This window comes from Theropithecus gelada, chromosome 3, assembly GCF_003255815.1.
Source record: "Theropithecus gelada isolate Dixy chromosome 3, Tgel_1.0, whole genome shotgun sequence".
In the NCBI taxonomy this organism is placed as follows: Eukaryota; Metazoa; Chordata; class Mammalia; order Primates; family Cercopithecidae; genus Theropithecus; species Theropithecus gelada.
The window spans coordinates 30,447,990-30,467,174 of record NC_037670.1 but is presented as its reverse complement, the minus strand read 5'-3'; the positions used below and the strand labels follow the sequence as shown (position 1 = coordinate 30,467,174).

Sequence of the window (19,185 nt, the reverse complement as noted above, 5' to 3'; positions counted from 1 at the left end):
CTTCCCTTCCCTTTTTGTTTGTTTTGTTGAGATGGAGTCTATCTCTGTCGCCCAGGCTGGAGTGTAGTGGCGCGATCTCAGCTCACTGCAACCTCCGCTTCCTGGGTTCAAGCGATTCTCCTGCCTCAGCCTCCTGAGTAGCTGGGATTACAGGTGCCTGCCACCGCACCAGCTAAGTTTTGCATTTTTAGTAGAGACAGGGTTTCACAGAGTTGGCCAGGCTGGTCTTGCACTCCTGACATTGTGATCCGCCTGCCTTGGCCTCCCAAAGTGCTGGGATTACAAGCATGAGCCACCGTGCCCAGCCAACTCTTTTCTTATATTTTTGGAAACTGTTCTGAAAATATCTTTTTTCTTTTAAAATGGATACGAGTTTATTATTTCATCATTTAATGCAATTTATCAGTCAATAAGGAAAAGAACAAAAGAGTATAGGCAAGGGTATGAAAAGACAGTAGCCACAGGGAAAACTCAAATGGCTCACAGAGAGAAAAAATGTCCAGCCTCACAAGTGGCCTGGGAAATGCATGAGGAGAGAGTCATGAGAGAGCACTCCACAACCACGGGATTAGCAAAAATTGCAGGATGGATATTCAGCCAGGACAACATAGGAAGACCCTGTCTCCATGAATGAATGAATGAATGAATGAATGAACAATTAGCTGGGTGTGGTGGCATGTGCCTGTGGTCCCAGCTATACAGGAGGCTGAGGCAGGAGGATTGCTTGAGACCAGGAAGTCAAGGCTGCCTTGCAAACCTAGCTAGTGGCACTGGTTCTTTCCCCGCCTCATAGCTTCACCACTCACTCTTAAATTTGAAGAAATATCTGAGTCACTTTAGTTACCAAAGCAAATGTCCAGTCCCATGAAATACATTTTTAAAATGTTTAAACACAAACCATCCTTGAATTCCACTCAAAGTTAGAGCTTCCTATTTCCCCAGCATGGTGAAATGGATGCTTTTCCTTTATTAGATCTGCCAGCTCCTTTCTCTGTTTTCAGACCAACCCCACCTGGAGTTGCTCCACCATCCCTTTAGCCTGCTCCAGACTCTGAGCCTACCCTCCCCTGAGGCCCTCTAATGTGTCTTGCACTGCACACAGCTTTCCCTCTGACACCAGGATGGCAGCCCCCTGTCTACTCTGCTGCCACCCACTGCTGAGCCTCTTCCTCTGGAGATTTTCTGGAGCACATGCCAGACTCTAGCCTGACTCAAGGTCAGGGAAGTGCCTCTGATATGGTTTAGGTCTGTATTCCCACTCAAATCTCATGTTAAATTGCAACCCCCAATGTTGGGGGTGGGGTCTGGTGGGAGGCGATTGGATCATGAGGACAGATCTCCTCTTTGATGCTGCTCTTGTGATAGTGAGTTGCTGCTTATGAGATTTGGTTGTTTAAACGTGTATGACGCCCCCCCACCGCTTCCTCCTGCTCTGGCCATGTGAAGATGTGCCTGCTTCCCCTTTGCCTTCTGCCATGACTGCAACTTTCCTGAGACTCCTCAGCCATGCTTCCTGTACAGCCTGCAGAACTGTGAGCCAGTTAAGCCTCTTTTCTTCATAAATTACCCAGTCTCAGGTATTTCTTTATAGCAGTGCAAGAATGGACTAATGCAGCTTCCCGCCCTCTCCAACAGAGTAAGAGTTGTGGGAGACTCCACACACTGTTCTATCATCTCTAAAAAAAAATTATTCAGACCCAAGCATCATGAAATCCAACTTTAAGTAGTTGGCACCTGCCTGAGTCTGCTCAAGCCAATATAACAAAATACCATAGACTGGGTGGTTTAAAAAAAAGAAATTTATTTTCATACAGTTATAGAGGCTGGAAGTCCAAGATCAAGATGACAGCAGATTCAGTGTCTGGTGAGAGCTCCCTTCCTGGCTTGAAAATAGATGGCCACCTTCTTGCTGTGTCCTCTCATGGCCTTTCCTCAGTGGCCACAGTGGGGGTGGTGCAAATACATTCTGTGTCTTGTCCTCTTCTTAGAAGGACACTAATCCCACTATGGGAGCACCACTCTTATAATGTCATCTAAATTTCATTAGATGAGGACCCACTTCCAAATACTGTCACAATGGGGATTAGGGATTCAACATATGAATTTTGGGAGGACACAACATTCTGACAATAACACCATCTTTGGATTGGATTTCAGTCTTGGGTTTCAGCTAAAGCAGCCAGAGTGAGTCTACTATTAATATTAGATAGATAGAGATACAGGATCTCACTGTATTGTTTTGTACTCTGTTCATATTGACCTCATAATATTTTGTTTTCCCATGTCCTTAAATACTCTTTCACAAAGACTTTGCATGATGTTATAGAAATTTGTATGTTTAAACATACAGGGCGTTTCCAGGATTTTGCTATGGTAAATAATGGCCTTGGTGGGAGTGAAACTTCTTCCACTGTTGTGTGTTAAGTGAAGCTGTTCTGTGTACTTTTGTTTTCAGTATTAGAATTCAGATAAGTTTACTTAAAAAAAAAATCTAAAACAGACAGAAGCAAAATCCTGTGTTAGGCAGTCTGAGGGATGCACTTCCATGGCTTCATGGGTGGGGTGGGGTGAGGTGAGCGTGAGTCAGGTGAGGGTGGACAGAGGTCATACCGCAGAAAGCAGGTGACTGCCTTTGTTGACTTCCTTGCTGATGAATTCAACTTTCTCTCAGCTGGCCAGTTCTTTGGCGCCTGGGTCTCCTCCCCAATTAAATCAGAATAACATCACACCCTAGTTCTGCAAACCTTCTCTGCAGCAACACACATCAAAGACAGGAAGAAGCTGAGTGGATCCCAGGGCCCAGGGATGCTTCAAGATGGAAATAAAAAGGCAAAGCTCTGGCTTAGATGTTTTCGCTAGGCCATGTGTGGTGACTCATGCCTCTAATCCTAGCACTTTGGGAGGCCCAGGTGGGTGGATCACTTGGGGTCAGGTATTCGAGACCAGCCTGGCCAACATGGCAAAACCCCATCTCTACTAAAAATACAAAAAATTAGCTGGGTGTGGTGGCAGGTGCCTGTAATCCCAGCTACTCAGGAGGCTGAGGCAGGAGAATCACTTGAACCTGTGAGGCAGAGGTTACAGTGAGCCAAGGTCATTCTACTGCACTCGAGAGCCTGGGCAACAGAATGAGACTCCATCTAAAAAAAAAAAAAAAAAAAAAAGATGTTTTCACTAGAATGCCATTTGGGCAGCTGGCTAAAATGTGTGAGGCCAGGCTGGGTTCAAATCTTGTTCAGAGTAGAGGAGGAATCAAAATACAAAGAATATGCAGGGTTCATGCATTAACCTAACAGGGACGATGGAATTTTTTCTTTTCTTTTCTTTTTTTTTTTTTTTTTTTGACACAGAGTCTCATTCTGTTGTCCAGTCTGGAGTGCCGTGGCATGATCTCGGCTCACTGCAATCTCTGCTTCCTGGGTTCATACCATTCTCCTTCCTCAGCCTCCTGAGTAGCTGGGACTACAGGCGCCACCACCACACCGGGCTAATTTTTTGTATTTTTAGTAGAGATGGGGTTTCACTGTGTTAGCCAGGATGGCCTCGATCTCCTGACCTTGTGATCCACCCACCTCAGCCTCCCAAAGTGCTAGGATTACAGGCATGAGCCACCGCGCTCGGCCCAAGGAGGATGGATTTTAAAATTTTTGTGTTTATGCTCTGATATGATTTGGATCTGTGTCCCCAGCAAATCTCATGTTGAATCGTAATCCCCAGTGTTGGAGGTGGGGCATGGTAGTGGGTGACTGGGTCATGGGGACAGAGTTCTCATGAATGGGTTAGCACCATCTCCTTGGTGCTTTCTCATGATAGTGAGTGAGTTATTATGAAATCTGGTTGTTTAAAAGTGTGTGGCATCTCCTCTTTCTTCCTCTTGCTCTGGCCATGTAAAGTGCTGGCTCCCCTTTTGCCTTCTGCCGTAACTGTAAGTTTCCTGAGGTCTCCCCAGAAGCAGAAGCTGCCATACTTCCTGTACAGCCTGCGGAACATGAGCGAATGAAACCTCTTTTTTTGTTTATTTATTTTTTAAATAAATTACCCAGTCTCAGGTATTTCTTTATAGCAATGTGGAAACAGACTAATACATACATATGCTGGAATATATCCCATCATGTTTGGGCAGATATTTGGAAACATTTAGAGATTTACATATATATATTTATATGGAGCAATCAGCGCCGAATTGAAGGCTCTGGGCTGCCCTTTCCCAGGGACTGCTCAAAGTCTGGTGTGATTTTGTTGCAGGCACTTGACGGGGATTTTGCCCTTGTGATTTTCAGACAGGGCTTCTGACTGTTCCAAGGAAAGGTTAAGAATCACAACCTTTCCTTGAAACTGTCATCAAGGTGGAAAATGCAAATCTGTTTCCTGCAGCCCTGCCTTAATTGACTAATTACATGTTTAATCTTCATCTGTGCCCTTTTCCGAGGAAGAAAACCAATCTTACAGCAGCAATACAGATTATTCTAACACAGTGAGTCTCCAGACACCAGCCTAATGCTCCCTTTCAGAGAGTAGGATGGGCTGATTTCCCTTGAGTAGTACCTGGCTTAATGCTCTATTATTTACCTCTCAGGTCAATATACCTCCTTCCCTTTAGTTATGGGTTAAGAAGAACCGGTCACAGTCCATATTGACCTCCACTGTCACGCTGGTTCAATGAGACAATCTGTTCATCTGCTTCTCTGAGCATTGGAAGCAAGAGAACAAAATGACACTGCCAACCAATTTCTCTGTACACAATGTAGAAAATTCAAAGTACAGATTAAACAAAACAACTACATATAACTCTTTTTCTCTCATTCAGAGCAATCAATTTCAGGCCTCAACTTTAATTGCAGCTTCAAATTCTTCAGCAAATGATCATTCCCACGGGCATGACATAAGTAGTGAAAGTAATTTTTAAACAAAAGATACCAGAATGTGTATCTGCAAATGAATTTCCATCAAGGTAGCACTAGGGGCAGGTGCAACGCTTGAATGACTCTACTATTGCTCAACAACTTCTTGAACTGATGTTGCTGGGTGGCCACAACACATTCTAGGAAACATTTGTGGTAATAAATTGTGTATCTCTTTTAAGAGGATGAAGTTTCTTTTTGGAAATAGTTAAGATTCACCCAGGAACAAATCGGGTTAATGAAATGGGTGATTAAGCTGGTTGATACCATCTGGATGTCATAAATGAATTATCTCACAACGTAGCAAAATTGTGTCTATGTGTGACTCCTTGAAGGTAATTCCAAAAGAAGAGATCTATAAGTGTTCGATCAATACGTGTGTTTTAGTAAGAATTCTATGACTCCATGGGACAGAGAGGTGAGTATTTTGAAGGTCACTTTTCATTTGGATTTTTAAGTTCTGGTACATTCATTGAGAATGTCCGTTTCTTTGCTGACTTGGTAAAGAAAATGGATTACAACTAACAGAGTACCATATGAAACAGAAGTTATTTTCTCTCAGTCTACAGGACTGGGCTGGTGAGGTGGCTCCACGGAGTCCTTAGGAACTCACATCCTTCCAGCTCATTGCACTACCATCCCTGGGACATGGCCGCCCTCATCCTCATGTTGCAAGACAGGTTCTGACCTATCACATCCATGTTCAGGGAGCAACATGGAGTAAGGGAATAAAAATGGACACACGGTGCTAGAAGTCTAGCAATCCCTGGAGGGAGGCTTCTAGAAGCTGTCCTGTGATGGCTCCACTCATACCACGTTGGCCAGAACCTTATCACATGGTTCTCTGAAAAGGAGGCAAGGAAATGTAGTTTTTAACTCAGGCGGCCATGTGTCCTGCTAAAAGCAAGGATCCTATTATAATGGAAGCATACAAGGGGCTGACCTTAGGGTTGACAGCTAGTAACCTATGCCACAATTCCCTCTTTTTATTTTTTTGAGATGGAGTCTCACTCTGTCACTCTGTCACCCAGGTTGGAGTGCAGTGGCTCGATCTCGGCTCACTGCAAGCTCCGCCTCCCAGGTTCAAGCAATTCACCTACCTCAGCCTCCCGACTAGCTGGGATTACAGGTATGCACCACCATGCCTGACTAATTTTATTTTGTATTTTTAGTAGAGACAGGGTTTCACCATGTTGGCCAGGCTGGTCTTGAACTCCTGATCTTAGGTGATCCACCAACCTTGGTCTCCCAAAGTGCTGGGATTACAGGCGTGAACCATCACGCCCCACAATTCCCTGTACTCATATCCGACATTTGGGTGAACTTGAAGGATACAATGATATTACTTGCCACAAAATCCTCTTAACAGATAATAATTTTAGTTCTATTTATAAATTGTTTCATAAACACAGAACAAGAAATGGTGCCATTAGCATTTATGTAGATATTTTATTTAATTCTCCTAACATTTAATTTATGCTTATGTAATTCTATATAAGTAGTACCTATTTAATAGGTACTACTATCCTCAGTTTACAAATAAGCAGATTTAGAGGTTAGCCAGGGAACACCCACCTCCAGAGCCTGGGTTCTTAACCACATTATTATTCCCTAATAAGGAAAACATCTTTTTCTTTTCTTAAGACCAAGTCTTACTCTGTCACCCATGCTGGAGTGCAGTGGCACAATCTTGGCTCATTGCAGCCTCCACCTCCTGGGTTCAAGCAATTCTCCTCCCTCAGCCTCCCGAGTAGCTGGAACCACAGGCACGCACCACCAAGCCCGGCTAATTTTTGTATTTTTTTTTTTTTAGTAGAGTTGAGGTTTCACCACGTAGACCAGGCTGGTCTCGAACTCCTGACCGCAAGTGATCCTCTTGTCCTGACCTCCCAAAGTGCTGGGATTACAGACTGAGGCACCACACCCAGCCACATCTTGATTTTCTACTGGAACTCTGGAACCCAAACGTTAGTAGAATGAAGAATGGAGGAATGCTAGAACTGTTTATTTACCAAAACAGAAGTGCCTACTATAAGAAGGAGCCCTTCGATTGGATTAATTTGTTAACTCGATGAGAATCCTCCCAAGATGAAGTGCAGCCTGGCCATGCCACCCAGAACCTTTCCTGTCACTCCACTGCCGATGACTAACTCCCCTCATTCCAGCAGTGTGGACCCAGAGGGGAAGGGAAGAAAGGAAGGAGGGAAGAAAGGAAGGAGGGAAGAGAGGAGAGAGGGAAGGAAAGGAGAAAGAACAGGCAGGGAGGAGAAGGGAGGATAGGAGAGAGGAGAGGAGGTAAGTTTCTATGGCTGGACCAGTTTCATTGTCAACCCAGCCTGGGGCTCCCTGTTGGGAAAACCAGCTTAGGGATGTCTAAATATTCCTGACACTAGAGAGTCACACAGCTCTTGCTTTTGGAATGAAATGTTCTCTCCAAGCACTCGGGTGAACCTTCAGTAGGAAGAGGAAAAAGAATCGTATTCTCTTGCCTGTTTTTTTCAACAGAACATGATGAAAGAGATTTTAGTACCGAAAATGACTAGTGGCTGAGGATTGCCTTTTGGTCTGACAAAACTTAAACTCCACTTATCTGAAGACACTGTCTTCTGTGAAACCTGTCATCTTATTTCTTGCTCAATATCTGGGGATGACGACAAGGACTCAGACAAGTGTCAGTCTGGGAGAAGGGGGCTCTCAGGTGCTGAGTTGGGAGCTATTCCTTTAGATCCCTGGTAGAACTTACCTAGGTGCTATAAGACCTCAAACCCTGCACTATTTTTAGGAAGGAAAAAGAACATTAGTGTCTGCAGAAACCTAAAATATCCCTACAGAATAAAACTTCCAACCACATTTTCTGACAGCGTATGTACTCTTACACTGTAAGGGTTGTAAAATAGACTGTGACTCTTGGGGAGTGTAGGACAATGTACAGGGAGTGGGCAAGGAAGGCTAAGAGAGTCAAAAGCTTCTTTCAAAAGTCCTTAAGCTGGCCGGGCGCAGTGGCTCACACCTGTAATCCCAGCACTTTGGGAGGCTGAGGCGGGTGGATCACGAGGTCAGGAGATCGAGACCACCCTGGCCAACATGGTAAAACCCCATCTCTACTAAAAATACAAAAGTTAGCTGGGCGTGGTGGTGGGTGTCTGTAATCCTACTCGGGAGGCTGAGGTAGGAGAATCACTTGAACCCAGGAGGCGGAGGTTGCAGTGAGCCGAGATGGTGCCACTGCACTCCAGCCTGGTGACAGAACAAGACTCTGTCTCAATAAAATAAAATAAAAATTCCTTTTAAATTTAGGACACACAGTCCAATCTCATTTCCCTTTCCCCAGGAATCCAGAGGTGCCCTTAAAAAGTTCACTGTTCTAGGGGACGGCATCAGCTCCTCAGCTCAGAGACAGAGAGGAGCGACGTGAGAGCCAGCCTGGCGGTCTTTGCTGTCCCTGCCCCCACGGATGTAAATGCCAAGTTGCTGAAGATTACAAGGCAGTAGATGCTCATGATTCTTTTGCAAGTACCCGTGCCTTTTCATTATACCCTGTTTTGAGGGGGATTTTTTTTTTCCCCCCGAGACAGTGTTTCGCTCTGTGGCCCAGGCTGGAGCACAGTGGTGTGATCATAGCTCACTTCAGCCTTGAACTCCTGGCCTCAAGTGATCCTCCAGTCCCAGCCTCATGAAGGGGTAGGACTATAGGCATACACCACCATGCCCAGGTAATTAAAAAAAATTTTTTTCTAGACATGGGGTCTTGCTATGTTGCCCAGGCTGGTCTCAAACTCCTGGACTCAAGTGATCCACCTCCCACCTTGGCGTCCCAAAGTGCTGGGATTATAGGCATGGGCCACTGTGCCCAGCCCATTACACCCTGTTTTTAATGTTAAATTTTAGGGTCCGAGGTCACCTCTTATGAATCCTCAGTTTTTCCTTCTATCTCTCAGGGGTTGTGGATGGCAGAGATGACACCCTTTGCTCAAGTACCAATCTTCACCCCAGAGCCTCCACCTCCGCCTCTGTGTACATTACTCTCACTCTATTCATTCTTTCAGTGGTTTGTGCATTCTCTTACTCATTTACTGACAGCGTTAGTGCTGGAAGCACTGCAAAAGTTCAGAGGAGGAGGAGGGTGGGGGGAGTTAGCAGTTTCTCATGTGCTGGTTTAGCCCCCTCTGAATCCTGAACAGTCCCTCACAAAAGGTGCTCAGTGAATTCTCGTTAGCTTATCATCCGCAAGTAGCCCTTTTTGGTGACACACGTAGGTGTCTAGAATATCCCATCTTGTGGCATTTGGCATTATGCAGCTGGTCTGGGATGAGACACTCGCAGACCCGAATTACAGGCCGGACTGCCCACAGCCACAGACAACCACCAAGAAAAACTGTGGTGCTGGAAAGTAGTTCCATAGCAACTGGCCTAACGTTCCCAAACTGGAGTCTGGAGAAGGGGAAAGGCCCCTCCTGGTCTGCCAGGTTCTTCCACCCAGGGCCCCAGGCAGGCTAACTGTGTTTCCTGGTTTCCTTTTCCCCCTTCAGCCTCAGGCCACAAATCCAGCCATCGTGCTGGTGGCAAAAGTGCTTTCTCCTTCCTGCCACAGCCCCTGAGATGAGACTTTCTGCCTGCGAGAGGGACTCGCTACTTCCACCTCGCCAACCCAGGCATGAGCAGACCCAGGCTAACTCCTGTAGAGCGGAAAGGGCCTCTCCACCAGCGCGCTGCAGCCCAGCGCGCATCCTTCTTAGAGTATCAACTCTTGGGGTCTCTGAAGCTGTTCCACCAACAGCCCCTGGTAGGCGCTAGATCCCTCCCGGGGGCCCAGGAGTCCTTCCTAATACTCGGAGCTGCCCACAGCCCTCTCCTCTCCCTCCCATCCTTCAGAACTGTCCCTCTGAGCACCACTAGGAGCTGGGCAAGCAGATGCGTGGGGTTGGGCGGGGGGCGGAGTGGGGGAAGGAAGCACACAATTCTGTTCAATGTTTCCTCTTAACAGACAATCACCCTAAACAGACTCCGTGGCCAGCTGCCCTGAGGAAAAACAAAAAACAAAACAAAAAAAAACACGCTTCTTGGCTTCTCTGTTCTTTCCCGAAGTGATTGTCAATGGGAGATCTTCCCCATGGTAACAGCTGAGAGGCTGGAGGACAACTGAAACTCAGGGCCCTCATTCCACAATACCCCGGGACTCCTTACTGCCCCCCAGTGTTGCTTTATGTCAACACCAACCCAGCGCTGAGATGCATCTCCTCCTCCCGCAGATTCCATCGTGATCGCCTTCTGGGTGAGCCTGGCTGCCTTCGTGCTGCTCCTCTTCCTCATCCTGCTTTACATGTCCTGGTCGGGCTCCCCGCAAATGAAGTGAGTAACAAGGGGTGTGGGTCTCTGGGTCACTCAGACGCTCTCCAGTGAGTAACGGTGCAGGTCGAGTATCCCTCATCCAAAATCCTGGAGACCAGAGGTGTTTCAGATTTGAGATTTTAAAATATTTGCATTGTACCTACCAGCCGAGCATCTCAAATCCAGAAATCTGAAATATTCCAGCGAGCATTTCCTTTGAGCCTCATGTCAGTGCTCAATACGTTTCAGATTTTGCAGCGTTTCAGAGTTTCGGATTTGGGATGGTCAACTTATGTCCCTACAATGGAATAGTATTCAGCAATAAAAAGGGACGGCTTTCCGATCCATACTGCAACATGGACGAACCTCAGAAACATCATGCTAAGTGAAAGCAGACAGACACAGAGCTGCATGTCGTATGACTCCTTTCACACAAAACATCCAGAGTAGGCAAATCCAGAGACAGAAAGCAGATTAGCAGCTGCCTAGGGCTGGGGGGAGAGGAGGGAAGGGGGAATGACTGCTGACGGGTTTCTTTTGGGGATGATAAAAATGTTCTAAAATTAAGCTGGGCGCGGTGGCTCATGCCTGTAATCCCAGCACTTTGGGAGGCCAAGGTTGGTGGATCACTTGAGGTCAGGAGTTCAAGACCAGCCTAGCCAACTTGGTGAAATCCTGTCTCTACTAAAAATACAAAAATTAGCTGGGCGTGGTGGTGCACACTTGTCATCCCAGCTACTCAGGAGGCTGAGGCAGGAGGATCGCTGGAACCCAGGAGGCAGGAAGGTTGCAGTGAGCCGAGATTGTGCCACTATACTCCAGTCTGGGCAACAGAGTGAGACTCCATCTCAAAAACAAAAAAAAAAGTTCTAAAATTAAGCCAGGCACAGTGGCTCACACCTGTAATCCCAGCACCTTGGGAAGCCAAGGCAGGAGAATCATTTGAGCCCAGGAGTTCGAGACCCTGTCTCCACAAAAAATATTAACAAATTAGCTGGGCATGGTGGTATGCACCTGTAGTCCCGGCTACTCGGGAGGCTGAGGCAGGAGGATCACTAGAGCCCAGAAGGTCAAGGCTGCAGTGAGCTGTGATCACGCCACTGCACTCTAGCCTGGGTGATAGCGCAAGACCCTGTCTCAACAAAAAAACAAACAAAAAGTTCTAAAATTAGATTGTGGTGATGGTTGCACAACTCTGTGGATGTACTGAAGACCACTGAATTGTACTCTTTAAATGAGTCAACCTCATGGAATGAAAATATATCTCAGTAAAGCTGTTAAAGAAAACGAAGCCAACTTGACACCATGGGCATTAAGTCTTGCTGGCCAGCTCACCAGGAGCATAAGAACCTTACCTTTGGCCACGCGTGGGGGCTCACACCTGTAACCCCTGTACTTTGGGAGGCCAAGGTGGGCGGATTGCCTGAGGTCAGGTGTTTGAGACCAGCCTGGCCAACAGAGTGAAACCCCGTCTCTACTGAAAAGATATATATATATATAAATATCCGGGTGTAGTGGTGCATGCCTGTAATCCCAGCTACTCACGAGGCTGAGGCAGGACAATCTCTTGAACCCAGGAGGCGGAGGTTGCAGTGAACCGAGATCGCACCACTGCACTCCAGCCTGGGCAGGAAGGGCAAAACTCTGTCTCCAAAAGAAAAAAAAAAAAAAAGAAAAGAAAAAAAAAAGAAAAGAAAAGAAAAAAGAAAGATCCTTACCTTAGGTACCTATGGCCAGCATCTGTTATTGGATGCCTGCTGTGTGCCACTAAATTGGAGGTGAAATCCAGTTTTAAGGAGTAATTGGAACCCAGCTTGTTTTATGTTTTATGTTAATTCTGTTGTGCTAGAGGATTGGCTGCCACATCTAATGTTCCCTTCTAGGCTAATCAGCCCTCACAGCTGCTGGTCTCCTAATGACTGTTCTTAGGAGGCACCCTGTATTTTGCCATCGCTTATGCAAAGAGGGCCTGTCCAGTGGCTGGCCCATGCCCTTGGAAACGTGTGGCCTGGCGAAAGAGCTGGGACTGGTCAGATTCTTGTCTTTGGAATTTGGAATCTAGACTCTGAGGGATGGACCTGGTGTCTATGGGGCTGCACTGATTGGTCCAGGAGGAGGGCTAGGGCTGGTGCCATTATGGACTGTTACGTCCATTACAGACGGAAGTCTTGGGGACTGGAAACCCTCAGTGTAGGAAGCTGGTCAGCAGAGAGATGAGCTGAACTGTGCTGAGGAAGCGCTGAGTGGCCTTGGACCCCCTGAGCCAAAGTATCCCACACCAGGTCCCACGAGGGGCCATGGACTCGCGCATTCGCACAGCATCTTAGTGTTTTCTGTTGCTGTAACAGAATACCTGAGGTTGAGTAATTTATGAAGAAAAGAGACTTATTTAGCTCATGGTTCTGAAGGCTTAGAAGTCTAGGAAGCATGGCATCGACATCTGCTCAGCTTCTGGTGAGGGCCTCGTTTTGCAAAAAGATCTAATTCAGTCTAGAGAAAAAAACTCATTACCCCTTAAAGGCCCCACCTCCCAGTGTTGCCACACTGGGGACCAGGCCTCCACATGAGTTTTGGTGGTGACACATCACACCACAGCCCAGCGTTACCTCGAAGGGGCCTCTGATTCTCCTCCCCGCCCCGCCTGCCCTGCCCGCGGTGTCTCACCCACCAGGGCTACCCTCGCCAGGCCATTTCTGCTCACCTTGGTCACATATGGAAGGTAGCTTTACAGCAATGAAGAAATTCATTCTTTTTTTTTTTTTTTTTTTTTTTTTTTGAGATGAAAGTCTCGCTCTGTCACCCAGGCTGGAGTGCAGTGGCGTGATCTCGGCTCACTGCAACCTCCGCCTCCCACGTTCAAGCTATTCTCTTGCCTTAGCCTCCTGAGTAGCTGGGATTACAGGCACCCACCACGACGCCCAGTCGATTTTTGTATTTTTAGCAGAGACGGGGTTTCGCCAAGTTGGCCAGGCCAGTCTCAAACTCCAGACCTGTAATCCTAGCACTTTGGGAGGCCGAGGTGCGTGGATCACCTGAGGTCAGGAGTTCGAGACTGGCCTGGCCAACTTGGTGAAACCCTGTTTCTATTAAAAATACAAAAATTAGCTGGGCATCGTGGCTGGTGCCTATTATCCCAGCTACACGGGAGGCTGAGACAAGAGAATCGCTTGAACCTGGGAGGAAGAGGTTGCAGTGAGCCGAGATGGTGCCACTGAGGTCAGGAGCCACCGTGCACAGCCTGAAATCTGTTCTTCTCTTTCAGTTTTTAGAACTCACATTCAATTTAAGCACATTTTTACACCCGAGACACATCTGAGGGATAAACGAGTGATGTCACCTTTCTTTTCTACTCTTCTGAGATGACCTGCAGCCGCCCTGGGCCAGGGAGTGTGCAAGGATTGTCAGTAATCCTCCTGGTACAAAGCTCCCTGGCCTGGTCCGGCAAGCCCAGAGGCTGCCTCCACCGTGCCCAGCTCCCTGGGGGGCACAGGCCTTCTGGGCTATTTCACAGGGGCAAACTGATGACACTGTACATCCTGACCAGCTACAGGGCTTACTAAAGAAAATGCTCTCAAGGCACTTGGTAACATTCCTGGAATGCTCAGGGCAGCAAAGTGGATCCTTAGCAAGATTTAGGAGTCACTCCATGAGGAGCTGACCTTCCCATGAGGAAGGGGAGGAGGGAGGGCATTCTTGGGTGAGTGCCATCTGAAAGGACGGCCTCTGCCCAGTGGGCTCATCACTTGGTACTCTTCATTCGTGCCAGCGTTGTAACCACATTTAAAGTCGTTTTATACGTCACCTCATTTCATCCTGAGGATATCTGTGAGCCAATACTGTCCCATTTTACAGATGACGTCAAAGGCAGCTGGGAAGTGGTGGCCAGAGCTCACTCCAGATGGCCATGTCCACTGCCCCAGCACTTTCTGGGCAGGAGAATCCACCCAGGGAGGACGCTTTTCTTTCTTCTCTTTTCCTCTTCTCTTCTTTTCTTTCTTTTTTTTGAGACAGAGTCTCGCTCTATTGCCAGGCTGGGGTGCAGTGGCGCAATCTCGGCTCACTGCAACCTGACACCTTGGTTCAAGTGATTCTCCTGCCTCAGCCTTCCGAGTAGCTGGATTACAGGCACGCGCCACCATGCCCAGCTAATTTTTGTATTTTTAGTAGAGACGGGGTTTCACCATGTTCTCCAGGATGGTCTCAATCTCCTGACCTCGTGATCTGCCTGCCTCTGCCTCCCCAAGTGCTAGGATGACAGGTGTGAGCCACCATGCCTGGCACAGGGAGGATGCATTTCTAGCCAAGTGTATTAGTTTGTTCTCATGCTGCTAATAAAGACATATCCGAGGCTGGGTAATTTATAAAGGAAAGAGATTTAATGGACTCACAGTTCCACATGGCTGGGAAGGCCTCACAATCATGGCAGAAGGCAAAGGAAGAGCAAAGCCACATCTTACATGGCACAGGCAAAAGGGCATGTACAGGGAAACTCCCCTTTACAAAACCATCAGATCTCGTGAGACTTATTCACTATCACGAGAACAGCATGGGAAGACCCGCCCCCGTGATTCAATTACCTCTCACTGGGTCCTTCCCACGACCCGTAGGGATTATTACAATTCAAGGTGAGAGTTGTGTGGTGACACAGCCAAACCATATCACCAAGATAGAAGCTGGCTTGGGCTACGGATATAAAATGAGGTACACTCAGATACAGGGCTGGATGGGAGGTCAACCTGCTCCTCCAACGCCCCCATCCCCTCCATCCTAAATCAATACAGGAAGAAGTGGCCTCCAGGAAAAGACCTGAGGCCTAGTTCCTGACAAAGCAGCTCCTCTCTTTTGAGATCTCTCTACAATGGCCACCTTGGTGAGCTGGCTGACCCTTCTCAGGAATTTGCCCGTGTGGCCTTCCCTATGGGGTCTGGGCAGATGGCAGGTGTGGCAGGAAACCCCCAAGCCCCACAGTACGGACGGTTCTGCAACTTTGACGCTTGCCTCCCACTCCGCTCTGTTCACAGGAACAGCCCCAAGCACCACCAAACATGCCCCTGGAGTCACAGCCTCAGCCTCCAGCTCTGCATCCAGAAGTGCCTGCCGTGCCACAGGGAACCCCTGGGGACCTCACGGGCTCAGGCGAGTTCAGTGGAGCCAGGGAGCAGAACTGACCCTGACCAGCTGCTACGACAGGAGAGCTCCGCCACCTTGCCCCTTGGGGTTTTCCAGACCCACCCCACTCTCCTCTGGGAACTGACCCTCAATGGGGGTCCCCTCGTGAGAAGCAAGCCCAGCAAGCCTCCCTCTGGAGACAGGACCTCTCAATTGCAGAGCTGATGTCAGCAGATCGTGGCCATAGCTGAGTGAACGGGTGAAATCAAGCCAACCTGGACACCTCCGTTCTTTGTTCTTCTTAGAGGCTGTCTGCATGTAGCGGAAAGGGCACCTAGGTCAAGTGCGACTAGAGCAGGAGCATCCTATGCCTTTGACAAAGATTGCAGTGGTCCCTCGAGGGCAGAGGTCATCCCAGGTGTTGCTGATTTTATTGAGCACACTTAGCCCGCTTGCTTATGGCTTGTTTGCTTAGGGAAGAGTAGGAAAATAAAATATATGTAAATCCAGAGGAAAACCTGTTTGCTTACTATGCCACTTTACCATGACTGTGTAATGTGTTATCAGGCCTGAGTTCACCTGGTCCTTCTGTACCTTTGTTAGGATGCTGGGTAAGTTCCCATCCAAGCTCCACTGACACCCTCCGGCTCCCCCAGATGTGATGGCATCTGCCCTGCCAGGTCAGCTCGCTGCAGTCAGGGGGCCCGAGTCTCACCTTCAACCTGCCCACAGCCTTTCAAAGACAGAGCCCAAGGAAGTCTCTCCCCCGGAGGGCAGGCAGCCAACGCCTGTCAGCAGCCAGGCCCGGTAAGCAGGGCCTATGCTTCAAGAGCCCTGGACGCTGGCAGGAAAGGTCTCCTTCTGGATGTGACTTTATGTGACAGTGGATCTAGGACCCTTGAAGGATCCAGTCCTCTAGTGCCCAGCAGCCTTGTTCCTGGAGAGGAGACAGCATCACACTGCAAATCCCAGAAGAGCCATGTGTCCCCTACAGCTTTCCGGCAGCAAGTTGGTAGGTTTTATTTTTAAAATAACTGCCCCCCGCCCCACTTATTTCTAATTTAGCATTTTATATTTTAAGTCAGGTGAAGACCATGTACCATCTATTCTCCATGGGATGAGATTCCCTTCCTCCACGCTAAGTGACTGGAAAATACATGGACAAGGTCAGGGCAGTGGATTGAGAAGGGAGAACAAAGACAAGCAGGACTGATGAGCTCCAGAGATGCAGAAAAGAAGGTGAGGTGCTGAAAATGTATCCTCACTTGACTAAGCTGAACTCGGCTTTGGAGCACTTGTCGCCACCTGACGTAGCATGTATTTGACTTGCTGGGCCCTAAGAACCTGGGAGGCAGCTAGGCCTGGAGCCGGGGATGAAGCTGTGGAAATCCATCCCACCTGCTCGATGCCCCTCCCCGCGCCCCCAGAGGCATGGGGTTCAGGGATATTCCCCAGACCAGTGTCCTTCCAGCCAATGCCCTCTGCATGAACGAGCAGAGGTGCCTATAACCAAAGGAATCCCCATCGACAGGCCTCGGAGAGGGGGATAAAGATGAAAGGGAACCAGGAAGAGAATGTTCTGCTGGAGCAGTGCTTGCCTGAGTCCAACTTGGATCTAAACATCGGATTTCAACTTCAGGACAGTCTCAAATAACAGCGTTGTAAGGTTTATTTGGGTAGGAAAGGGGGACAAGTGAGGTAACTGATCCTTGCTTTGCAGACAATGCAAGACAATTATTTGTGGTGAAGGGACTGTATGCCAACAAGTGTTACTCATGCTTTAGTTAAAACTTTAAGTCACCTAAAACAAACAATTCTAAAGAACACTGGTAGAAAATAGGGGCCAGGCGCGGTGGCTCAAGCCTATAATCCTAGCACTTTGGGAGGCCGAGACGGGTGGATCATGAGGTCAGGAGATCGAGACCATCCTGGTTAACACGGTGAAACCCCGTCTCTACTAAAAAATACAAAAAAAAAAAAAAAAAACCCAAAAAACTAGCCGGGCATGGTGGCAGGCGCCTGTAGTCCCAGCTACTCGGGAGGCAGGAGAATGGCGTGAACCCGGGAGGCGGAGCTTGCAGTGAGCTGAGATACAGCCACTGCACTCCAGCCTGGGCGACAGTGTGAGACTCCATCTCAAAAAAAAAAAAAAAGAAGAAAAAGAAAAAGAAAATAAAAGTGTAAATGTTTCAGACAAAACCAAGGCATTGTCAGCGTGATGTACGTTATATGGCAAATAAAACAGACACGTCCTAGGCCACAGAGCAGACCCCAAGAATGCAGGAGAGTTTTAAAGGAACAGACAGAAATTTTAACTGCGAAAACCACGAAATTTCATGACTGTCAGCTACAACAGCAACGAATATATGACCATTAATAGTAAAGTTCTGACCTTTAAAATAAACGCAGGCCTACGTGGAACAAAAATAGCCTCTTTAACAATGAAAGGAAAACACAAAAACCTTACAAAAATAGACATTTATTAACAAGCATTTATAAAATTCAAAATCCCCTCTTTGAAGTATAATTTTAAAAATTACAGGCTGTCTTCTCAAAGCAGAGGTCAAATCACTTTTACACTTTAAGGATTCAGTGCAACATCTTTTATTTAATAAAATAATTAACAAACATTGGCAGAAATTAACTTATTCAAAAAGTCATACTAAACTTTGTTATGACTTTTTATAGAAAAATAAACTTTATTTTATTTATTTTTTTGAGATGAAGTCTTGCTCTGTCGCCTAGGTTGGAGTGCAGTGGCACAATCTCGGCTCACTGCAGCCTCCACCTCCCAGTTTCAAGCGATTCCCCTGCCTTAGCCTCCCGAGTAGCTGGAATTTCAGGCGTGCACCACCACGTCCAGCTAATTTTTGTATTTTTAGTAGAGATGGGGTTTCACCATGTTGGGAAGGCTGGTCTTGAACTCCTGACCTCAGGTTATCCACCTGCCTTGGCCTCCCAAAGTGCTGGGATTAGAGGCATGAGCCACCTCACCCAGCTGAAAAATAAAATTTAAACATATCTCTTCATTTTTATAAAAAAAAACCTGATACCTTTTGACATTTCAGCTTTAACACACATGAATCTCTTCTGCATTCAGAAGTGCCTCAAACTTGAGCTATTTCCTGTGACAAGCTCCAAGCCCCTAGAGAGGAAGGGGCTGGCCTGGCCTGACGAGGCAATGGATGGGCCTCATGGCCTGGAAGTCCCCACATTCCCTGCAACTCTGATGCGGGACACACACAGGCCCGAGTTTATCATTTACTGGCCTGTTCAATCAAGTCCTCTCGACTTTTCTTGTCAGAGAACTGAGTCAATGTACTGAACTTGTTGTTTCCCACGCCTTCTCCGGAAACCCTTGACTCAACCAAACTTCTAGAAGCCGGTGCTGTGCTTGAGGCTCTGGTCATCAGGGCGCAAGGTGCTGGCCGGCAGGAGTCAAGCATCTGAGGCTGCACTGGCGACATCCTTGCAGAGCACCACGATGGCCTCCTCTTCACTGCTCGGAGCATCATCTGCAGCCTCACACACCATCCGGATGTGGGCTAAGAGGGTGTCAGGCCGCTGGGCCCCCAGCCAGATGTCCTTTATGTAGAGAGACACCAGGAATGCTGCGGAGGCTGAACAAGAGCAGGGGATAGGCCGTCAGGATGCACACCTGCTCAGCTCGAAAACAGGTCATCCTGCCCACAACGCAATGGCTTTGCCAAGTGCCCAAATAAACCGTGCAACAGGCCTGTGCAACCCAAGGTGAGCAGACCGATACAACAACTCATTCTGCCTTTGCTTAACTTTTGTGTTAATCTTTTTTACTAAAACATTTTTTTCTTTTTTTTTTTTTAAGAAA

At 47.6% G+C, this 19,185-nt stretch overlaps 2 protein-coding genes across 3 annotated transcripts in view; one reads left to right on the top strand and one right to left on the bottom strand.

The window, feature by feature from the left end:
- Nucleotides 1-18,455, top strand: part of MRAP (melanocortin 2 receptor accessory protein) — a 21,701-nt gene extending 3,246 nt beyond the window's left edge. The window contains exons 2-3 of one of the 2 annotated variants that reach the window (XM_025380861.1): nt 10,151-10,250; nt 18,407-18,455. In XM_025380861.1, the coding sequence (XP_025236646.1) occupies nt 10,151-10,250; nt 18,407-18,455 (149 nt within the window). Of the gene's footprint in view, nt 1-10,150; nt 10,251-15,250; nt 15,850-18,406 lie in introns of those variants that run through there. The other variant, XM_025380860.1, reaches the window with a different exon arrangement.
- Nucleotides 17,890-19,185, bottom strand: part of URB1 (URB1 ribosome biogenesis 1 homolog (S. cerevisiae)) — a 78,200-nt gene continuing 76,904 nt past the window's right edge. Inside the window, exon 39 of the mRNA XM_025380858.1 lies at nt 17,890-18,958. Within this exon, the coding sequence (XP_025236643.1) occupies nt 18,777-18,958 (182 nt within the window). The 3' untranslated portion in view covers nt 17,890-18,776. The remainder of the gene's footprint in view (nt 18,959-19,185) is intronic.